General features: G+C 49.1%; 1 protein-coding gene across 6 annotated transcripts in view; it reads right to left on the reverse strand.

Annotated features, from left to right (window-relative positions):
* Positions 1-18,604, reverse strand: part of PARP8 (poly(ADP-ribose) polymerase family member 8) — a 137,184-nt gene that overhangs the window by 36,579 nt on the left and 82,001 nt on the right. For 5 of the 6 annotated variants that reach the window (XR_004967473.1, XM_036308689.1, XM_036308685.1 and 2 more), the window contains 5 exons: positions 12,440-12,500; positions 11,867-11,957; positions 6,054-6,120; positions 3,315-3,440; positions 1,728-2,271 (listed from right to left, as the gene is read on the reverse strand). Coding sequence is in view for 5 of the 6 variants with exons in the window: in XM_036308689.1 (XP_036164582.1) it covers positions 1,728-2,271; positions 3,315-3,440; positions 6,054-6,120; positions 11,867-11,957; positions 12,440-12,500 (889 nt within the window). In the remaining variant the exon portion in view is untranslated. The remainder of the gene's footprint in view (positions 1-1,727; positions 2,272-3,314; positions 3,441-6,053; positions 6,121-11,866; positions 11,958-12,439; positions 12,501-18,604) is intronic. The other variant, XM_036308687.1, reaches the window with a different exon arrangement.

Genomic DNA, 18,604 nt, shown 5'->3' on the forward strand with positions numbered 1-18,604 from the left:
CAGCCTGCTGTTCAGTCGTTTGGTCGTCCCTCACTAACCCCCCTGCCCACCTTGTTGCCCCATGCAGCCTACTGTTTGGTCGTCCGTCTGGTTGTTTCGGTCGTGACAGCCCCTGGCTTTTTATATATTAGGATGGTAAAATGTACAATTTAATTGTAGAAATAAATCTATACAAGAAACACAACTTTCTAAAAACAAATCTTTTCTTTCTGCCATTTCATCTATTGCTAGGTGTTTCCATGTGCACAGTCAAGAGCTAAATACAGTGGCCCCAACACAGATACACACTCGCCAAAAGCAAACAAAACATGTGTCCACTATTTTAAGTAAATTAAATACATAAGATAGGTCTGTTTCTTTACCTGAAATGGACTCTAAGGCAGATCCTTCCAGAGGTAAATTTTGTGTAAGACTGACTCCCAGTGAACACCACCCAAAGTTAACTTTTAATACATTCATCTCCCCCCCTTCCTCGCCACCCCCTCCCCCCCCCGCCGCAGCCCCCCAATAAAGCAGCTTCAGGATTAAGTGACTTGGGGTTTACAGACACCAAGAGCAGCTTCAGGTGAGGCAGAGCTACCGCCACGAATGCTGCTCCTCGCTACAAGCAATGGTGCTAGTAACCCAGCTTTCCTTAGACACGACAGGAAGGACATCACCTGAAGTTCATTATTAGACAAGCCTTGTCCTCCACCACTTAGGTGAGAAAACTAGAGATCAGCTCCACCCACTTCACAAAACATCAAACTTTCAGCCTGCGTAAGGAGATGCTCTGTGAACCCCCTGACATGATACCCTACAGGCCCTAAGAAGTTTTGGTAAGAATGGGCTTGAAGGGACGTCTACCTCAAAGTACCAATATGTTCAAATACATTTTCTTAAGACAAATATAATCAACACTAGGGGCCCAGTGCACAAAATTCGTGCACTGGGGGTGGGTCCCTCAGCCCGACGCGCACCCTCTCCAATCTGGGAGCCCTCAGGGGATGTCCTATTGACTGCTTAGGCCTGCCCCCCGCGGTTCTCTGTTCTCTGTGACCTGCCTGCTTAATGCCACTGCAGGCCCTGGTGTCTGCTCTCTGTGGGGTCCCTGCAGAGGACTGTTTGCCCCTCGCTGCCACGGCCAGGGGCAAGCAGGGCCCTATTGTCTGCTCGCTCACTGTGGGGGACGTTCCCACCCTGGCTTGCTTGCGCACATGCTGGCTCAGAGCGCCTGAATCCCAGGGATGTTCCCGCCCCGCCCCCAGCTTCTCAGTGCCTGCATGTGCAGGCCCAGAGTGTCTGGGGGTCATTCTGGGACCCTGGCCGCTCCAGGCCTACGTGCAAGCTTACAGGCTCAGAGCAGCCTGGTCCTGAAGACGCCCATCCCCGGGACCCAGGCCGCTTGGTGCCGGTGCGCATATAAGTGGCTGCCCTGCCCCTGGCTGCTCTGCACCTGTGTATACAGATTAACCCGCCATCTTTGTTGGGTTAATTTGCATACTCACTCCTGATTGGCTGGTGGGTGTTGCGAAGGTACGGTCAATTGCATCTTTCTCTTTTATTAGTGTAGATGGACATCCCAGCACCAGTTGCAAATGCTCGCTATGCACAACAATACTTACAAAACCCACGGATTTTTAAAAAACAACAGGATTGCACTGCTTTCCTCTACCAGCTCCCTGCCAATGCCCAGAACCCTCCCTGCCACCCTGATTAACCTTTAACTAAAGATGAGAGTTACGCACAGCGGGCTGGGAGGAGGAGGGCGTGAGGATGCCCATGAGCCCTGAGGTGAGGGAGAGCCGCCTGCCCTCGCTGGGCTCCGGGCCGGACTCAGTCCGGGACGCCTTGGGGGCGCCAGCGGGGGCCTTGCCGAGCAGCCGGTGGGCCTTGAGGCCGTACAGTTCCTCCACGCGGAGGCCACTGGGGTAGGACCTGCCCAGCAGCCGCTGGGGCTTCCCGCCAGGCTCGCAGCGCGGGTCCCCCGAGCAGGAGCGAGTCAAGAGCTTGTGGGGCTTGAGGGGGGCGCAGTCCTCCGGCCTGGGGGTGGCGGGGCAGGGCCGGGCCAGGAGTTTGTGCGACTTGAGGGTGCTCACGGCCTGCTCGGCCCTGGGGTCGCTGGACAGGGAGCGGCCAAAGGGCCGGGGCGCCTTGGGGGCGCAGTCCTCGGCCTTGACGGCGCTGGAGCAAGTCCTCCGCAGCAGCTTGTGCGTCTTGGAGATCCCGTCCTGCTCGGCCTTCAGTTTGGACTTGCTCTTCCCGCAGCCGGGGGGCGGGTAGCTGGGCGACCTTCAGAATGGAACCGCAGTGAGTGCATGGCCCAGGGGAGACCGGACCACGGAGGGCCCTGGCCAGGCCCCGTCAGCCCAGCTGCGTGACACACCCCACCTTGTGTGCACACCCCACAGCCCCCCACACACAGCCCCCACCACACAGCCCCCCACACACAGCCCCCCACACACAGCCGCCCACACACAGCCCCCACCACACAGCCCCCCACACAGCCCCCACCACACAGCCCCCCACACACAGCCCCCCACACACAGCCCCCCACACACAGCCCCCACACACACAGCCCCCCGCCACACAGCCCCCCGCCACACAGCCCCCCGCCCCACAGCCCCCGCCACACAGCCCCCCACACACAGCCCCCCGCCACACAGCCCCCCGCCACACAGCCCCCCGCCACACAGCCCCCCGCCACACAGCCCGCCACACACAGCCCCCACCACACAGCCCCCACCACACAGCCCCCCACACACAGCCCCCCGCCACACAGCTCGCCCAGCCACAGCTGTGGAAAGACCACAGGAACTGGAATGTGTTTTCCCTGAAAAGCAAAACAGGTTACCAGGACTTCCCTCTCCTACTTATCCCAGAGCCCTACACGGAGCTACTGTAGGTGGAGGAAACTGCGATTACAAAGCCACGGATGCAATCTGAGTCCATTTAAGAAACAAAACTCTGGCCCTAGCCGGGTTGGCTCAGTGGATAGAGCGTCGGCCTGCGGACCGATGGGTCCCAGGTTCGATTCCTGCCAAGGGCACGTGCCTGGGTTGCAGCCTTGATCCCCAGTGGGGGGTGTGCAGGAGGCAGCCGATCAATGATTCTCTCTCATCACTGATGTTTCTCTCTCTCTCCTTCTCCCTTCCTCTCTGAAATCAATAAAGAAATATATTTTTAAAAAAAGAAAAAGAAACAAAACTCTGATGGATATCTGTGTGCCTGGCCCGTTCTTGGAAGTGTCACGAGAGAGAACAGAAAGGACGCTGGGAGCTGAGTGCCAGAGCGGCCAGCCCAGCCCTTCGCCCCGGGCAGGGCGCGGTACCCACCTGCGCAGGGTAGAAAACAAGTGCAGGGGGGACTTCACCTTCCTCTCCGACAGCTTCTTGCCGTGCAGGCAGCTGGGCTTGTCTTTGCTCTGCTTCCACTGCTGGGTGACGAAGGTCTGCATGATCCTGTCAACCAAAGAGTCTGTTACCATGTGCCGAGGCCACTGACGATGAGATCCGGGTGTTAATTACGTAGAGAATGCGTTTACCAAAGGGAAACAGACACGCAGCAATGACTGGGGAGATGCCATGTTAGAATCACACAAGATGTTTTTGTATGTAAAAAGCATCCTACAGAAATTTTTATGATTTTATGAATTATTATTAATAAATTACTGTGATAAAATTAAAAAATATAAATGACAGAAGAACTGATAAAAGAAGGAGGGTACATAGAGATTTATAAAGACTACTAGAGGCACGGTGCACGAATTAGTGCACGGGTGAGGTCCCTCAGCCTGGCCAGCGATCGGGGCCAATCGGGGCTGCATGAGGTTGGCCAATCGGAGGGAGGGGCCACGGGAGGTTGGCCAGCCATGGGAGGTTGGCTGCGGGAGCACACTAACCACCAGGGGACAGCTCCGGCATTGAGCATCTGCCCCCAGGTGGTCAGTGTGCATCATAGCAACCGGTCAACCTGTCTTTCTGGTTGTTCTGGTCATTTGGAATGACTCGAATGACCAGTCGCTGTGACGTGCACTGACCACCAGGGGGCAAACACTCGACACAGGAGCTGCCCCCTGGTAGTCAGTGCGCTCCCACAGGGGGAGCACCGCTCAGCCAGAAGCTGGGCTCACAGCTGGTGAGCACAGCTGTGGCGGGGGCCTCTCTGGACTTCGTGGCAGCGCTGCCAAGAGGCGGTGGCAGGCGCAGCCGGCCAGGATGAGCATCAGCAGCGCGCGCCCACCCCCGCTCAGGCTCCTCCCAGGCCGCCTGCCACTTGGCAGACGGCTACAGCCCCCGAGGGGTCCCGGATTGCGAGAGGGCACAGGCCAGGCTGAGGGAATCTGAGTTATTTTGTTGTTGCCAGGAAGCAGTTTGAAAAATCTTTTGTTAATAGTTACAATTCTATTTATTAAGGTACGAGAAACGTCAATTTCTTTTTACTGGAATTGCTCATGTGGTTTTCTTGCAGTGGTTCTCAACCTTCCTAACGCCGCGACCCTTTAATACAGCTCCGCATGTTGTGACCCAACCATAAAATTATTCTCGTTGCTACTTCATAACTGTAATTTTGCTACTGTGATGAATCGTCATGTAAATATCTGATATGCAGGATGTATTTTCATTGTTCGAGACCCACAGGTTGAGAACCGCTGCTTTATGGGAAGTAAAAAACAAAACTGTCGGGTCCCAAGCAATAAACCAAGCCGGTGAACGGACTCCCGGAGGAACCTGAAGTCAGCCCGTCACCGTCAGCACCGCTCACTTCACCGGTAAACATGGTTGTTTTTTGAAAAAACCCGAGTGGCCATCATGAGGCGGGAATTTGGTCACCGATCTCAGCGCGTTTGAGCAGGATCCCCCGCCCCACCCGCGGGAAGGACTGCACCGGTGGGCATGGGCGGCCTGTTCCGGAGAAGGGCCCACAGCACCCTCTCTGCGCCCACCCCCGGGGGCAGGGGGGCCTTCAGGGCGGATATTCACGTAGAAGGAACCTTGACAGTGAAACGTTATGTGAGCAACAACCGAAACACTTTGCCCTTCGGGTCAATTCGGCATTGCTTGTTGTTCAGGTTCTTTTCGGTGATTTGTAGCACAGGCTGCTTGGCAACAGGAAATGGTACCATTACTTGCTTATAACTGACAATATTCCAGGAAGTAAAATATGAACCTCAAATGCAGGTATTTTCTCTTTAATTCGCAGGACACCCGCAGAAAGGAGCTACTATTGCACATGGTCACAAATAAAGTGAGGAAACATCCGCTCGTGAGCCTGGGTAATGAAACGGCAGAGGGACCGTACCTGCGTTTTCAAACACAAACTGACATCTGTGAGCGTGTGATGTTCAAAAAGACAGGTGTGGCTCTTGGCACTAAGCCAATACGAATTTCTCACTGCCCTTCAGATCTTACCCAACTAACTCAGCTGACCAGAACGTACAGCACTCAGACCCACGGCCCCACCCTGGCCTGCCAGTTAGCTGAGGTCAGCTCAGGCTGCCGCGGACAGGAGGAAGTATTTGGGGTCTTTTCAGCTGTAGAGGTGGTGAGAAAAGAAGGTGTAAACCCGTGGCCAACGGTGCATAATTCCAATTTGTAGTAAATTCACCTCTGAGCTCAGGACAAGGGAAGATTTTCATTTTACACTTAATTTTTGAAGGTTTTTTTAATCCAAGATTGCAATAAGATTTAAACCAAAGAACTTACATACTTATATACATTGTCCATGGACACAGAAAATAGTGTGGTGAAGGCCTGGGTGAGGGGGGGTCGGGGCTGGGCGGAGGAGGGATGGGGGACATCTGTAATACTGTCAAAAATAAATAAATAAATATATATATATTAAAAATAAGTCAATGCAATAGCATTATGAGAGCCACCTGGGGAGCAGCGGGAGGAGCCGGGGTTCCAGCATCGCGCTCTGCCAACCTAGTGCCCACTCAGCTCCAGCAACGCGGGAAGCTCCTCCCCAGGTGCCTGGGGAAGAGCGCTTACTGAACACACGGGGGCAGCGACGAGCAGGTGAGAACCCGCTCCCTGAACAGACATGGAGCTCTCATTCTGCGGAAAACTCACTTTTTCAGCTGGTGCCCCAATCCGAATCGCTCTTTGGTGGAAATCTGAAAGACATCGACAGTGGGCACTGAAAAGAGAAACATCAGTCACAACGTGAAGGTGAAAGTCAACCAGCCAGGAAACTGGGAAGTTATAGATGTAACTCCGTGTGTGCGTGTACATGTAAGAAATGCTGGATACATACATGTGTATACATTGCATAACATGTAATAGACACATTTAAAAAGAGGGCACACAGTGCTATCCATCTCTTTATGCTTTCTATACAGATGCCTTGAAGACCATTCTTGATCATTATGCTATATACTAAGGTATAATATGTGTATATACAAATGTATAATGCGTATAATAATGAAGAATGATCTTCAAAAAAACATATTAATTGTAAATAGCAATGTGTAGGAACAGTGAACACTATTCTTTCAGTGGAAGAGAGAGGTACATACACCTTTTTATTATATCCTCACCCAAAAATATGTTTTTATTAATTTTTAGAGAGAGAGAAAAGGAGATAGAGATAAACAGAGAGAGAGATCAATGTGAAGGAGAAACATCAGTCGGTTTCCTCCTGTAGGCACCCCTACCAGGGGTTGAACCCACACCCGAGATGTGTGCCCTGACCAGGAACTGAACCGGCCACCCTTTTTGGTATATGGATGATGCTCCAACCAACTGAGCCACCTGCCAGGGCTACACGTACACCTTTTTCTGGAATAAAATAACAGAGCATGAGAGTAAGGCACAGGCGACTTCTGTTCACTGCAGGCCCTGTCATGGGCTTCATATTTTTACCAGATACACGCAATTCTGTGCGTTAATAACTGTGCGTATGAAATTAATAACCTCTCAGAAAAGTCACCCACCACCCATCATTCAATGGTTTTAAGGAGTATTTCACAGATAATATCCGTAAAGTGTTTTCATATTTTAAAAAAAGTGGAAGTCATTCAATTTTTCCTTGTCTCTTATAATTTTGGTTGGGAAGGGCTGCTTAAGATACGTGGAAATTATTCTAATACCTTGATCATGTAAACACAAGAGGCACAGAAAAACATTTTCAAGTTAATTGTTTACCTCTTTAAAGTAAAAGCTTCCCTGCCCTTAAGGTCAGAAACTAGACTTATGTTCCAGCAATTCTGGAAGAAACATACAGCATTACAGAAATCATAACACTAGTGTCTTTTTAAAGTGCATTTCCCTGTGCACAATGAAAATAATCCTTATTTTTGATTTCAAGGAAGTGCACCTCTTCAGTTCTTCTCATTCCTGTTCACTCCCAGATACAGCATCAGAGGAGCTCGCACGGGTATTTTCATACCTTCCCAGGGCCTGGGGATACACGCTTTTCAAAAGGGGCTCTGAACTAGGTCAGCCTACACCTCGATCAGCCCTACCTTTCCTGCCAGCTAATTTTACTCTAAATGCTGAAACCCTCAAAGACACAATACAAAACAGCCAAGCGATGCTTCCTCGCTTTTTTATTTTTCTGCAATAATCCAAGCCATAAAGTGAAATGAAACCTAATTGTTTTTCTGGAATGATAAGCTCTATGTTCCTTTTTAGTATCGTTGCCTCTTGCTGATGTCCTGTATTTCACATTAATGCCCGTTTTAAATCATGTTGCCTCTCAGGGAGGGAAATGTGCTGGTCCCAGGGCAATATAAGGCCACCGTCTGCACCCGCCTCACCATAACCGGCACAGGAGCAGAAGCCTGGAGTAACGCCACCCCGTGTGAGATGCTTCCAGAATTTTCCTACAAATAGAACGAATGGACCCATGTTGAGGGGCCCTGACCCCAACGCCTCATTCTCTGAAGGAGGAGGAAGCTAAGGCTGCCACCACGAACGCATCTCAGAAAAAGGGGCCGGTGGGGGGCGGAGCCATGTGCCCAGGGCAGTGCCCCGAAGGGCTGGGCTGGCAGGCTCCTCCCAAAGCAGACGCTGACCTCTTCCTTCCCCATGACGCCCATCTAGACCCTGAGCGGAGACTTGGGGGTAAGGAGTCCCCTATGGCATTGCTCCCAGGAGAGAAACCAGTAGGGGGGGGGGAAGGAGGGGGAGGAAGGCAGGCAGAGGGTCAAGTCTCAGCTTGGGCCTGGCCTGAGGGTAACGCTGGAGCATAAACCACACCACGCAGTTCTCCAGCCTGAGGCAAGGACCCTGGGCCCAGGCATCCCACATCCACCACACCAAAGGGCGGGCACAGGTGGGATCCAGGGGGAGACAGCGGTTCTGTGTCTGATGGGGAAGCCCAGGTGAGCGGTCAGCAGTGAAGCCTGAAGACGCCAGGGAGGGCAGGTGCGGGGGGGGGGGGGGAGGGGGGCGGCATCAACAGAGAGAGTCACAGCCCCCTCCACTGTCAGAGCTGGTGTACCCACAGGACAGGGAGTGTGGATTCCCTCTTCCGTCTTCTTAATGGAAGAAATTAGGCCCAAATCACACTAATTTCTGAAAGAAGTGCATTTCAACACCTGCTTCAACACTGAGCAAAGCAAAACCCCATCTCCGGGAATAAAATAATCAATCTGGGAAGGCTCGTGATTTATGCTCCCAACAACATTCAGGGTAACGTTGCATAAATAAAACAGATGCGATTAATGGGAAAGAGGGAACAGGATCGGTAAGGATGGGAGTCAAATTGAAAACAGAGGGGACATTCAATCAAAGGCTGAATCATGAAAACATTCGCTGAGTGAAATAAAGTTATAAATTCTCGGGGTGAAGGACGAAGGACTAAGACAGACGATGAAAACAGGGAAGACAGAGGCGTCAGACCCGTCTACGCTCATCAGGGCGACCAGATAGCGGAGAAACAGCCAAGAACTTCACCAAAGTTGTTCAGGTGATTTAAGTCTATCAATTTGAAAACCATATGAAGAGAAAAAATAGCCCAGTAAATACATATAACAAACACAAACAAAGCCAAAAGAGTTTTCTTACAAAGAAACAAAATTCAAACACTTTCAGATAGAAACTGGCGTCATTTTTTCTGGGGCATTTTTGCTTTTGGGGGGAAGTGTTAGGACCCGAAGGTTGTACTTGGTCAAGCTGCTCTTGTTCACAAGACAAGGGGTCGTTCTCAGGTATGAAAAGACAAAGCATAACCCTCATGTTCCTTTGGTTTACAAACGATTAAATATGTAAATCAACTAACAGAGATGAAAAAATTAAATGATGGAGGAGTTCTGACGCTAAGTAAGTGACACTGAACGGTAAAACCACTTGAACATGAACTGACATATAATCGTTACAATGTTTATAAAACCAGGCAATCATGACAAGTCTTTAAAGAGATAATGTGAAGGGAAATCCCTGCCTAGAATCGAAGATTATATTTAAAAATGAGCATCGGCGGTAAGACTACATAAAGGCATGCCCGTTCTCCTCTCAGCGTGGAGTTAGGGGAACAGGTGAACTGACCCAGTTTTGTTCCTAACCTGGTAACTCAGAACCAAACACGCTCTGAGCCCGATAACTCAGAACCAAACACGCTCTGAGCCCAATAACTCAGAACCAAACATGCTCTGACAAGGGCTTCTCTTCCTTTCACCACCATCGGAGTACAACTAAGTGGTGCATTTCAATCGCTAAAGAAAGCAGAACACGCCCTAACCGGTTTGGCTCAGTGGATAGAGCGTCGGCCTGCAGATTCAAGGGTCCCAGGTTCGATTCCGGTCAGGAGCATGTACCTGGGTTGCGGGCACACCCCCAGTAGGGAGTGTGCAGGAGGCAGCTGATCGATGTTTCTCTCTCATCGATGTTTCTAACTCTCTATCCCTCTCCCTTCCTCTCAGTAAAAACTCAATAAAATATTTTTTTAAAAAGAAAGCAGAACACAGCGACAGGCTGGAACACTGCAGATACTACAAATCACCCCGTTTTAGAAGGTTTAATGACTGGAGGAGAGGCTCAGGACATGGCGATGCATAACTCCTTATCGACGCAATGCCGATTTATGCAAGCCAACCAGGCAGATACGGAAAACAAACTATTTACCGTTTTCTCGGCGTAGCGGGATTATGAGTAATCATTTTTCTTCTTTATTACCTTTATATATATTTGAAAGAAACAAAATGAAAAAACATCTATTTGTCTTTGCCTAGCATTAAGTCACATAACTTACTCTGTGACTTGTATTGAGGATTGCTTATTTACGTAGAATACGTCATACAAATATGGAAAAGAGGTGACCAGCCCGGCCGGTGTGGCTCGGTGATTGAATGGAGGCCTATGAACCAGGAGGTCACGGTTCGATTCCAGGTCAGGGCACATTCCCAGGTTGCAGACTCGATTCTCAAGTGGGGGGCGTGCCGGAGGCAGCCGATCAATGATTCTCTCTCGTCACTGATGTTTCTATCTCTCTCCTTCTCCCTTCCTCTCTGAAATCAACAAAAACATTTTTTTTTTAAAGGAAAGAGGTGGCTATGGAAGCATTTTCAGAATGAGAGCTGCTCCTGTGTACTGCGTCAGCTGGAAAGGGCGGCTTCCTATCTTACGTGGAAAGGAACAGGAGGTGTGAGGTCCTGGCGTGCCTGAGGGACACGGTGCAGAGGCCACAGCGGAGCCTGCGTGGCAGGTGAGGGACGGCGGGAGCCTGGCCAGCGGCCATCTCCGCCCTGGCCCTGGGCTCTGGGAGGGCTCTTCCTCTGAGGAACAGAGAACAGAGGAAGATCCACCGGGCTTCTGGCCAGGTGTCTCTGGGATCACTTGCACTGGACCCATTATCAGGCTACAGCAGTGGTTCTCAACCTTCTGGCCCTTTAAATACAGTTCCTCATGTGACCCAACCATAAAATTATTTTCGTGGCTACTTCATCACTGTCATGTTGCTACTGTTATGAATCGTCATGTAAATATCTGACATGCAGGATGGTCTTAGGTGACCCCTGTGGAAGGGTCGTTCAACCGCCAAAGGGGTCGCGACCCACAGGTTGAGAACCGCTGGGCTACAGGAAGCCTCACCCCCATGAAGAATCACAGGCAAGGTAGTCAGGAGCCCCAGCTGAGCTCCGCAGGGACACCTGCGACAACTGCTACGTATCTGAAAGGCCAGCGTCCTGAGCATCCAGCCTAGTGGAGCCTTGAATGACAGGCGCCTCACCCACCATCTATCTGACTGCAAACCCTGGGGGACTCCAAGCAGGGGCTGCCCCGCTGAACCCTGAAGAATGGTGAGAGAGGAGCTGTTTTAAGCCACTACGTTTGCAGTGGTTTGTTAGGCAGCAGCAGCAGAGAACTGGTGTGTGTGTGTGTGTGTGTGTGTGTGTGTGTGTGTGTGCAGGTGCGCCTAAGTTAGTAGGCGGGGAAAAAGGAATTTAATCCAGTAAGTCTCGCAAAGATTTATAGCAGGGCCCTTTGTCGTAAACAGCTGTCAGTTGAGGAACAGCAAAGTCATCGGTTAAGGGACCACAGTACAAAAACTATTATGATGATCTCCATTTTTGAAACCAGAAATATGTTACACTGAGGCTGAGTTCATCAGGATTCAGAGGTGAGAGAAACGTACATTAGCATTAAATCTCAGGATCAGAGACAGAATTTGAGCTTCTCCTATACGCAAAGTTCTCTTTTCGGTACTAATGTGCTTATTTCACAGACGCTTGTCAACTTCTGAAATCTATAGAACTAAATGGTACATGCTTCTCTTTCTAGTAGTCACACTGGCGGTAAACCATCTTTGTCAGGATGCAAGTGTACTTAAATGTCATTACCAAGATAGCTGCAGTTACTCTCAGAATTACCAAATGCACCGTCATCTTGTTCAATGCACAACGCACAACTAAATACTCAAATAATAGAGAAAGAAAGTCAACCTGGGCCATTTAAATACTGGGTGAGTGAGCAGTGCAGTCGGACAGTTATAGGTTCTGTTCGAGTCACTTCCCAAGCCACAGCGATCTCCTCCTGTGCGAATGAATATATTTTAAAGACGAATTAGTCGCCTTGTAGAGCCCAGATGTATTTCCCCAATTAAAAAATATTTTTACGTTATTTTGAAGAAATGCATAAATCATTAAGGCCTACAAATTATCGTAAAGCCTACGGTTTGTGAAAAGAAAACCAACGTACTTTTAATCTTTGCCTTTTCACATGAAAATAAAAATGAAAACTTAAGAAATACTCAAGTACTGTACTAAGAGACTGCAAATTTCAGAGGATATTTAAAAACCAACACAAATATATATATACACACACACACACACACAGACACACACACACATATATATATATAATCTGTTTCTTCAACCAGTCATAGCATTTTTTCATAAATCGCTCTGAAAAAGCCAATTCATTACTAATAGCATTATAGCAAAAATTAGATTTCCTCCCATAAAAATAAGCATTTTTTTAAGGGTAGCGGTCACGTTGCATGAATTGATACTTACATCAAGAAAGCTGACATCGACATGCAGATCAATATCTACGTCGTCAATGGCTCCATACTCCCTGGAAGCAGAGATTAACGTCAATATTTTCAATTTCCTTAAAAGACGGGGTGTCCTAGGTTATTTTATATTAAAAAAATTAATCATGAGCTCTTGTCCCTGACGTCCAGAGAGCTCGGACATGCCTGTGGACCTGAATTAACTGACTCCATGTGGTTGGACCGCCTCTCCTAGACCTACTGGATCCATCTAGACAACTTTCCACCTTTGGCCACCGGAACATGCGTGTGTCAATCCAAGAGCTGTTTGGTTCACAGGTTCGAACGGCCTTGTTCTCTGGAGCAAGTTAAAGCCTTCCCACCTGGCTCGTCTCTCTCACTGTGCTCCCTAAGAGCGCAGAACTGCTTCTAGGGACAGAAAGGAGTTTCGGACAGGTGAGGGGGGGGGGAGGGGGGGGAGTTTACTGCCCCAGTAGTAATGTGTCTAGGAACTTTCCTTCCGTGTTAGACACCAGTGGCTCTGAAACCGGTCGAGGTGTCTGCCATGTCACTGTCACTGTTCTCACGGGCAGCTCTGAAAGTCTGACACATCAACATTAAAGCAAGTAAGAACAGGGATGTGCCACACTAAGCTGTTATGAAGACCAACTTTTTTCCAGCCCAGGGAGAGACACAAGCCAGCGTATTTTTTAAGTTAACAAAAGAGTATAAAAACAATGGTATATACTAGTATATAGTAGTCTCTATGTTTGGTATATACTAGTATATAGTAGTCTAATGGTATATACTAGTCTCTATGTTTTATATTTTTATAAAATTCTGGTTACACATGCTGCACCCAGTGAGGGAGCCAGCTATAAAGAGAGCAGAAATGACAGAAGTTAATGGTCAGGTCCTCGTGAGCGCTTTGGGCCAGAACTGCTCTCAGGACCTCACACGCACGCGATCACATGCACTCACTCACAGAGGCACGAACCGCGGCCCAAGTAATGGGGCCGGCCAGCCCCCCTCACGCCGCACAGAGCTGGGACTTGACTACGTGTGTCCTATTCATTTATGCAGGTGCTTCATCAGCTCAGTAGTCAATCAACTACCTTTTGTGTTGGAAACCAGGTGGGTCAGTAGGGGAGGATCCTATTAGGGCCTCACCATCGCCTTCCCACAAGCATCCCACGACCGTCCTTGTTTGCAGATGAGAACACTGAGGCTTAGGGAGGGACAAATTGCCAAAGGGCAGGTAAGAAGTCAGAGGAGGCCTTAGATGCACCTCTGCCGAACCCATGGGCACAGACAATGGTGTGGTGAAGGCCTGGGAGGGGTGGGAGCGAGGTGGAGGGGTCAGTGGGGGAAAGGGGGACACCTCTAATACTTTCAACAATAAACTTTTTTAAATGTCAGTGGGAAAGCCAGGTACTGAGCTCATGCCCAACCTCAGCACTGCTGAGCACAGTACCCAGTACGTAGTTAAGTACGCGATGAAAATGCCGTGTATCACACGTACATCCGGGTAACGCTAATAGAGCACAGCACTGCAGCGCTGTCACAGGATTCGGAGAAAGCGGTTTTTTTTGTTTGTTTGTTTTTTTAAATATATTTTATTGATTTTTTACAGAGAGGAAGGGAGAGAGATAGAGAGTTAGAAACATCGATGAGAGAGGAACATCGATCAGCTGCCTCCTGCACAACCCCTACTGGGGATATGCCCGCAACCCAGGTACATGCCCTCGACTGGAATCGAACCTGGGACCTTTCAGTCCGCAGGCCGACGCTCTATCCACTGAGCCAAACCGGTTTCGGCAAGGAGAAAGCGTTTTTAATGACTAAATGGTTCATGGAATTCAACGAATGACAGAGTCCAGGCAGTCTTTTCACTTTTGAGGTGTAGGACAAATTGCAGCATTTTACGTATAATAACTTAGCCTCTCCGCTTCCTGCACGCTCCCCTTAAAAATATATGCAAACACTGCGCACGTTTTCATTATTTAAAAAACTGAACTTTTCATCCTTTCCTAGTAATCCTTTTAAAGGTTAAAAGAAAGGCTAACAATTATTCACGCAGCGATTTTTTAAAATAGCATGGGTCACAACATCTGTGTTTTTCAGAGTAAGAACCTTGATAACCATATGCAAATTTAGATATAAAAATATGCCAATTTAGCTATGAAATTAGACAGAAACGAAGACAAGACTAAGGCGCAAGCACATGAACCATTCTTTGTGCCTCTTGTTCTGGATTCAGCAAACTTTCCTGGAAAAGCCAGATGGTAACTCTTCCAGGCGTCCAGGCCACACAGACTCGCGGCCACGCATTCCTCTTGCTGGCCGGTGGGTCCCCCCCACACCCCTTTAAAAAGCGCCCACCATTTGTCGCTCAGGGGCTGTCAGGCAGGGCCCGCAGCCAGTGGCCGTGATGTTCTGACCCTGACCTCCGGCCCGTTCTCCGTAAACACAGGAAGTGAGTATGCACAGTGAGGCGTGAGAGCGCCGGGAGATGTGATGAGGGGCACAGACTGCCTGCCGAGGCCTTTCCAAGGCTCTCCTGCGGGGGAGGGAGCCGGGACCACAGCCATCCCCCAATCACAGCGGCGCCCACTCCCACCTGGAAAACGTACGTGACAGCAGAAATCGGGGGGAGATGAATACTGAAGAATAAGGAAACACTTAAAGAACAGCACACACTGACGCAGTTTTTTACAACTGCCCGTTACTAACAAAGTGGATATGAAAGTATTTCCTATCCTGCGGGAAATGTTCAAATACACTACTTACGGAGCAAGTGGAGCGCCAAAAAGCATGGGGACTAAAATAGCTTTTAATAACAAAACACAAATAGGAAAACCAATAAAGTAAGAAGAGTACGTATATATCAATTGTAAGTCGTGGGTAAAATTTACTTTATAAATGTGTTATGTATTTTCTAAAAACGTGTACTTTTTCTGATTACAAAGGTCAGAGGCTCATTATATTAGATGAGAAATAGAAAAGCAAACAAAAAGGAACTTGTAACACCACCATTCAGAGATCGCCCTTCTGCTTCTGTCTCACTCCCGTCTCTCCCATATGCTCTATATCATACAACACATAGACTATATTAAGAGTAATACACTATGTCATATAACACAGAGACTATATTAAGGGTAACATACTATATCATATAACACGCACAATATATTAAGGGCAACATACTATATCCTATAACATACAATATATTAAGGGCAACATACTATGTCATACAATATATACTAAGGGTAACATACTATATCATATAACATAAAATATACTGAGGGTAACATGCTATATCATACAACATATATATACAAATATTAAGGGTAATATAACATGGAAAGATTTTTGTCCTGCTCTTTCACTTCTTCTATGAGTGCTGTTTCTATATTGTGGAGTATTTTTCTAAACCACTCTGAATTTACATTTAAATGGCTCTATTTGTATAAATAAAATTGAATAATACATCATTAGGTTGCTTTCCATTCTTTTTTTACACTAAAAATATTGACAAATAGCTCCCTGGATAAAAATCTGCACGCATCTGTCTTCTCCCAGAACGATTTCCAGGACTATTGAGCAAAACAAATGGTCTGACTATACTTGGGAGTCTTGCGCTACATACAGTGTTTAATTGCTGTTTTAAGGGGTTACCACACTTTATAATGAAATCAGCCAGGTTTTCACACGGACCCTTCCCCACAGCCCCATCATCGAAAGGCATTTTCTCTTCTGGCCCATCTTTGCCAGTTGCGCAGGGAAGAATAAATTCTGCGTGGACTTATTGCTGATGGCAGGCCTGGGATGCTGAGAGGCAGACAGGGGTAAACCAGAAAGAAAGACCCGGAAGGACCCGACCCACAGTCCTTCTCATCGTAGAGAGATGTCCAGACACTGCCGCAGACATTTATCCTGAAGAAATGAATCGGAAGGCACACAGCCTTTTCACAACCTTTCCCATGCAAACATTAAAGCATTCCTTATATTTCTTAAAAGCCAGTATCCTCCCAATTCCTAACACTACCAATTTCTTACAAAAAAAAAAGAAGAAGAACTAAAGATTTCCAGGCCCTCCATCCGCGCAGCAGAGCAGGCGGGGTGTTAAGGCGGGCGTTAGGGGTTCGCCATTAACTGGACGCTGCAGGTGCCGACCCCAGACCTCCCCTGGTTTCCAGGCCTCACTTCAGAGCATCACCAGGAAGGGCGCCGTGCTGCCCTGCTCTCCGAGGCCAGCGATCCCTGTCCCCTGCGGGAGCACAGAGGGGGTGCAGTCGGTCCAGAGGCCGCCGGTCACCAGCCGCTTCTGCATCCAAGTCGCTTCCGGAGCCTCGCACACAGCTGACCTGTGACACCAGGGGCCTGACTGTCTGAAGGCCGGCGTGGGCTCACGGGGGCCCACAGCACCTCGTGCGCGCCCGCCTTTATCCCCGGGGAGGGTGACGGCAGGAGGGCAGAACACGTGTGCAGACGAGGGGGACACAGGAGGACCCGCTGCGCCCTGTCGTCTGGAACTCGGGGCCAAGAGGACCTGCCCGCGGGTCTGTGACCCAGCACAACATCCAGGCTGCCCCCTGACGCGGGCGTTCAGTGGCCTATTGATCCAAGAACAGGGTGAGCAGAGTAGGCTGATGGTTGTTCGGATGGAAAAAACGACAATAAGGACTAAATAGCAACGCAGGAATACACCGTGTGTCACATGCTCACACTGTAAGCCTCCTTTGCCCACCGTGCATGTGGAACGTATTTTTCTGTGAATGTGTGTTTTTGAGGGCACTTTGTGGTAGAATTCTTGCCCACTCATTCTCCTTTTACTGGAACTGAGGGGAGGTGGCAAGTCACAGAGCACAGCGCACTGTATATGGGGTGCGAGTCTGAAACCTCGCGGGCAAGTGATCAGGATCCCTTTCCTCCCGGCCCACGGAATGCCGAGGCTTGTAAGTCCTTCCTTCCTAAGGGTATTGATCAGGCTGTTCTCAGACGGCACGAAGCGAGGTTTTTTTATAAGTACCTGCCTATGCGGTAAATTCACTGAAAAACACGAAACGTCCTCATTCTGTAGCAGGGCTCCCGGGGAGGCCTGTGCGGGCTGGTCTCGGGTTAATCACGTTCACACGGACCTTGGTCCCACAGGAGCCGAGTCAGAGCTGTCACCCGCTCACGAGGGTGACTCCGCACAACCAGCGCTGCTAGAGACACGGCTGGGCGGGGCGGAGAGAGCGACTCTCAGAGATGCATCCTCGGGCGCTTTTCCTGTCCCCCCTTCACCCTTTCCCGACGGGTCCGCCTCCATGGAGGCGGCTGGCGCTTACAGGGAACTCAGAAGTGCTTAGCTGCTCCTCATTAGATGTCGCATTAAAAAAAAGACACCAAATAGCCTATTATGCGTATTGAGGTACTTTTGCTCTTCAAACTCCATTAAGTTCTTATAAACCTCAATTAAGTGAAAGAACAGCTCATTAGAACAGCCTGTGTTCAACAGACTCGGAACCTCGAAAGGAAGATGGGTCCAGACCTGAGGCCTGACCCTCCCCTTCCCACGGGTCCAGCCCTCAGTGTCTGGGACCAGACGGTACATCCCTTCTCATCTGAGCAAATCACACTCGTCCTGCGGAGTCATCAGGCCTCTGGGAGGCTGTTTATTCTGGAAACACCCTCTGAGCTGGAGAGAATCTAGAGGAAATCTGGAGCAGGCGAGAACAGGGCCTGCATTCGTGGAGATGTGAATGGGATCAAAATGGATAAGTGACATAAGCAAGGGGGGGGGGGGTTAAGCACAACCATTTATGACTTCATTTAAATAAAGTTCCAAATACTTATCTAATTTCAACAGCTGATACAGTATCCATAACCTCATCAATAACGGGAAATACTGATAGAGACTACCCTAGGTGTTTCATAAATGCTGTGGAAAGAAGACACAAACAACACCATCTGTGTGTGACAGTATAACTGAGGTCTAGGCAGCGTGGAAATCAGGTGTTCTCAGAGGTTCTGACCTATGAAAGCAGTCAACACAGGCCAAGGTCATCCTCCAACAAGACCGCATGCTTCAAAGGAAGACGCTGAAGTCCCTGCCGTCTCGTTTGGTTAATCCTAGCCCCCCAGCTTTTTCCTTTCAGTGGGGGAGGGGTTACGTTACTGCAATTAGAGTTTTATGCTTTCA

The sequence above is a fragment of the Myotis myotis genome, unplaced genomic scaffold, assembly GCF_014108235.1.
Source record: "Myotis myotis isolate mMyoMyo1 unplaced genomic scaffold, mMyoMyo1.p scaffold_m19_p_5, whole genome shotgun sequence".
Classification (NCBI taxonomy): Eukaryota; Metazoa; Chordata; class Mammalia; order Chiroptera; family Vespertilionidae; genus Myotis; species Myotis myotis.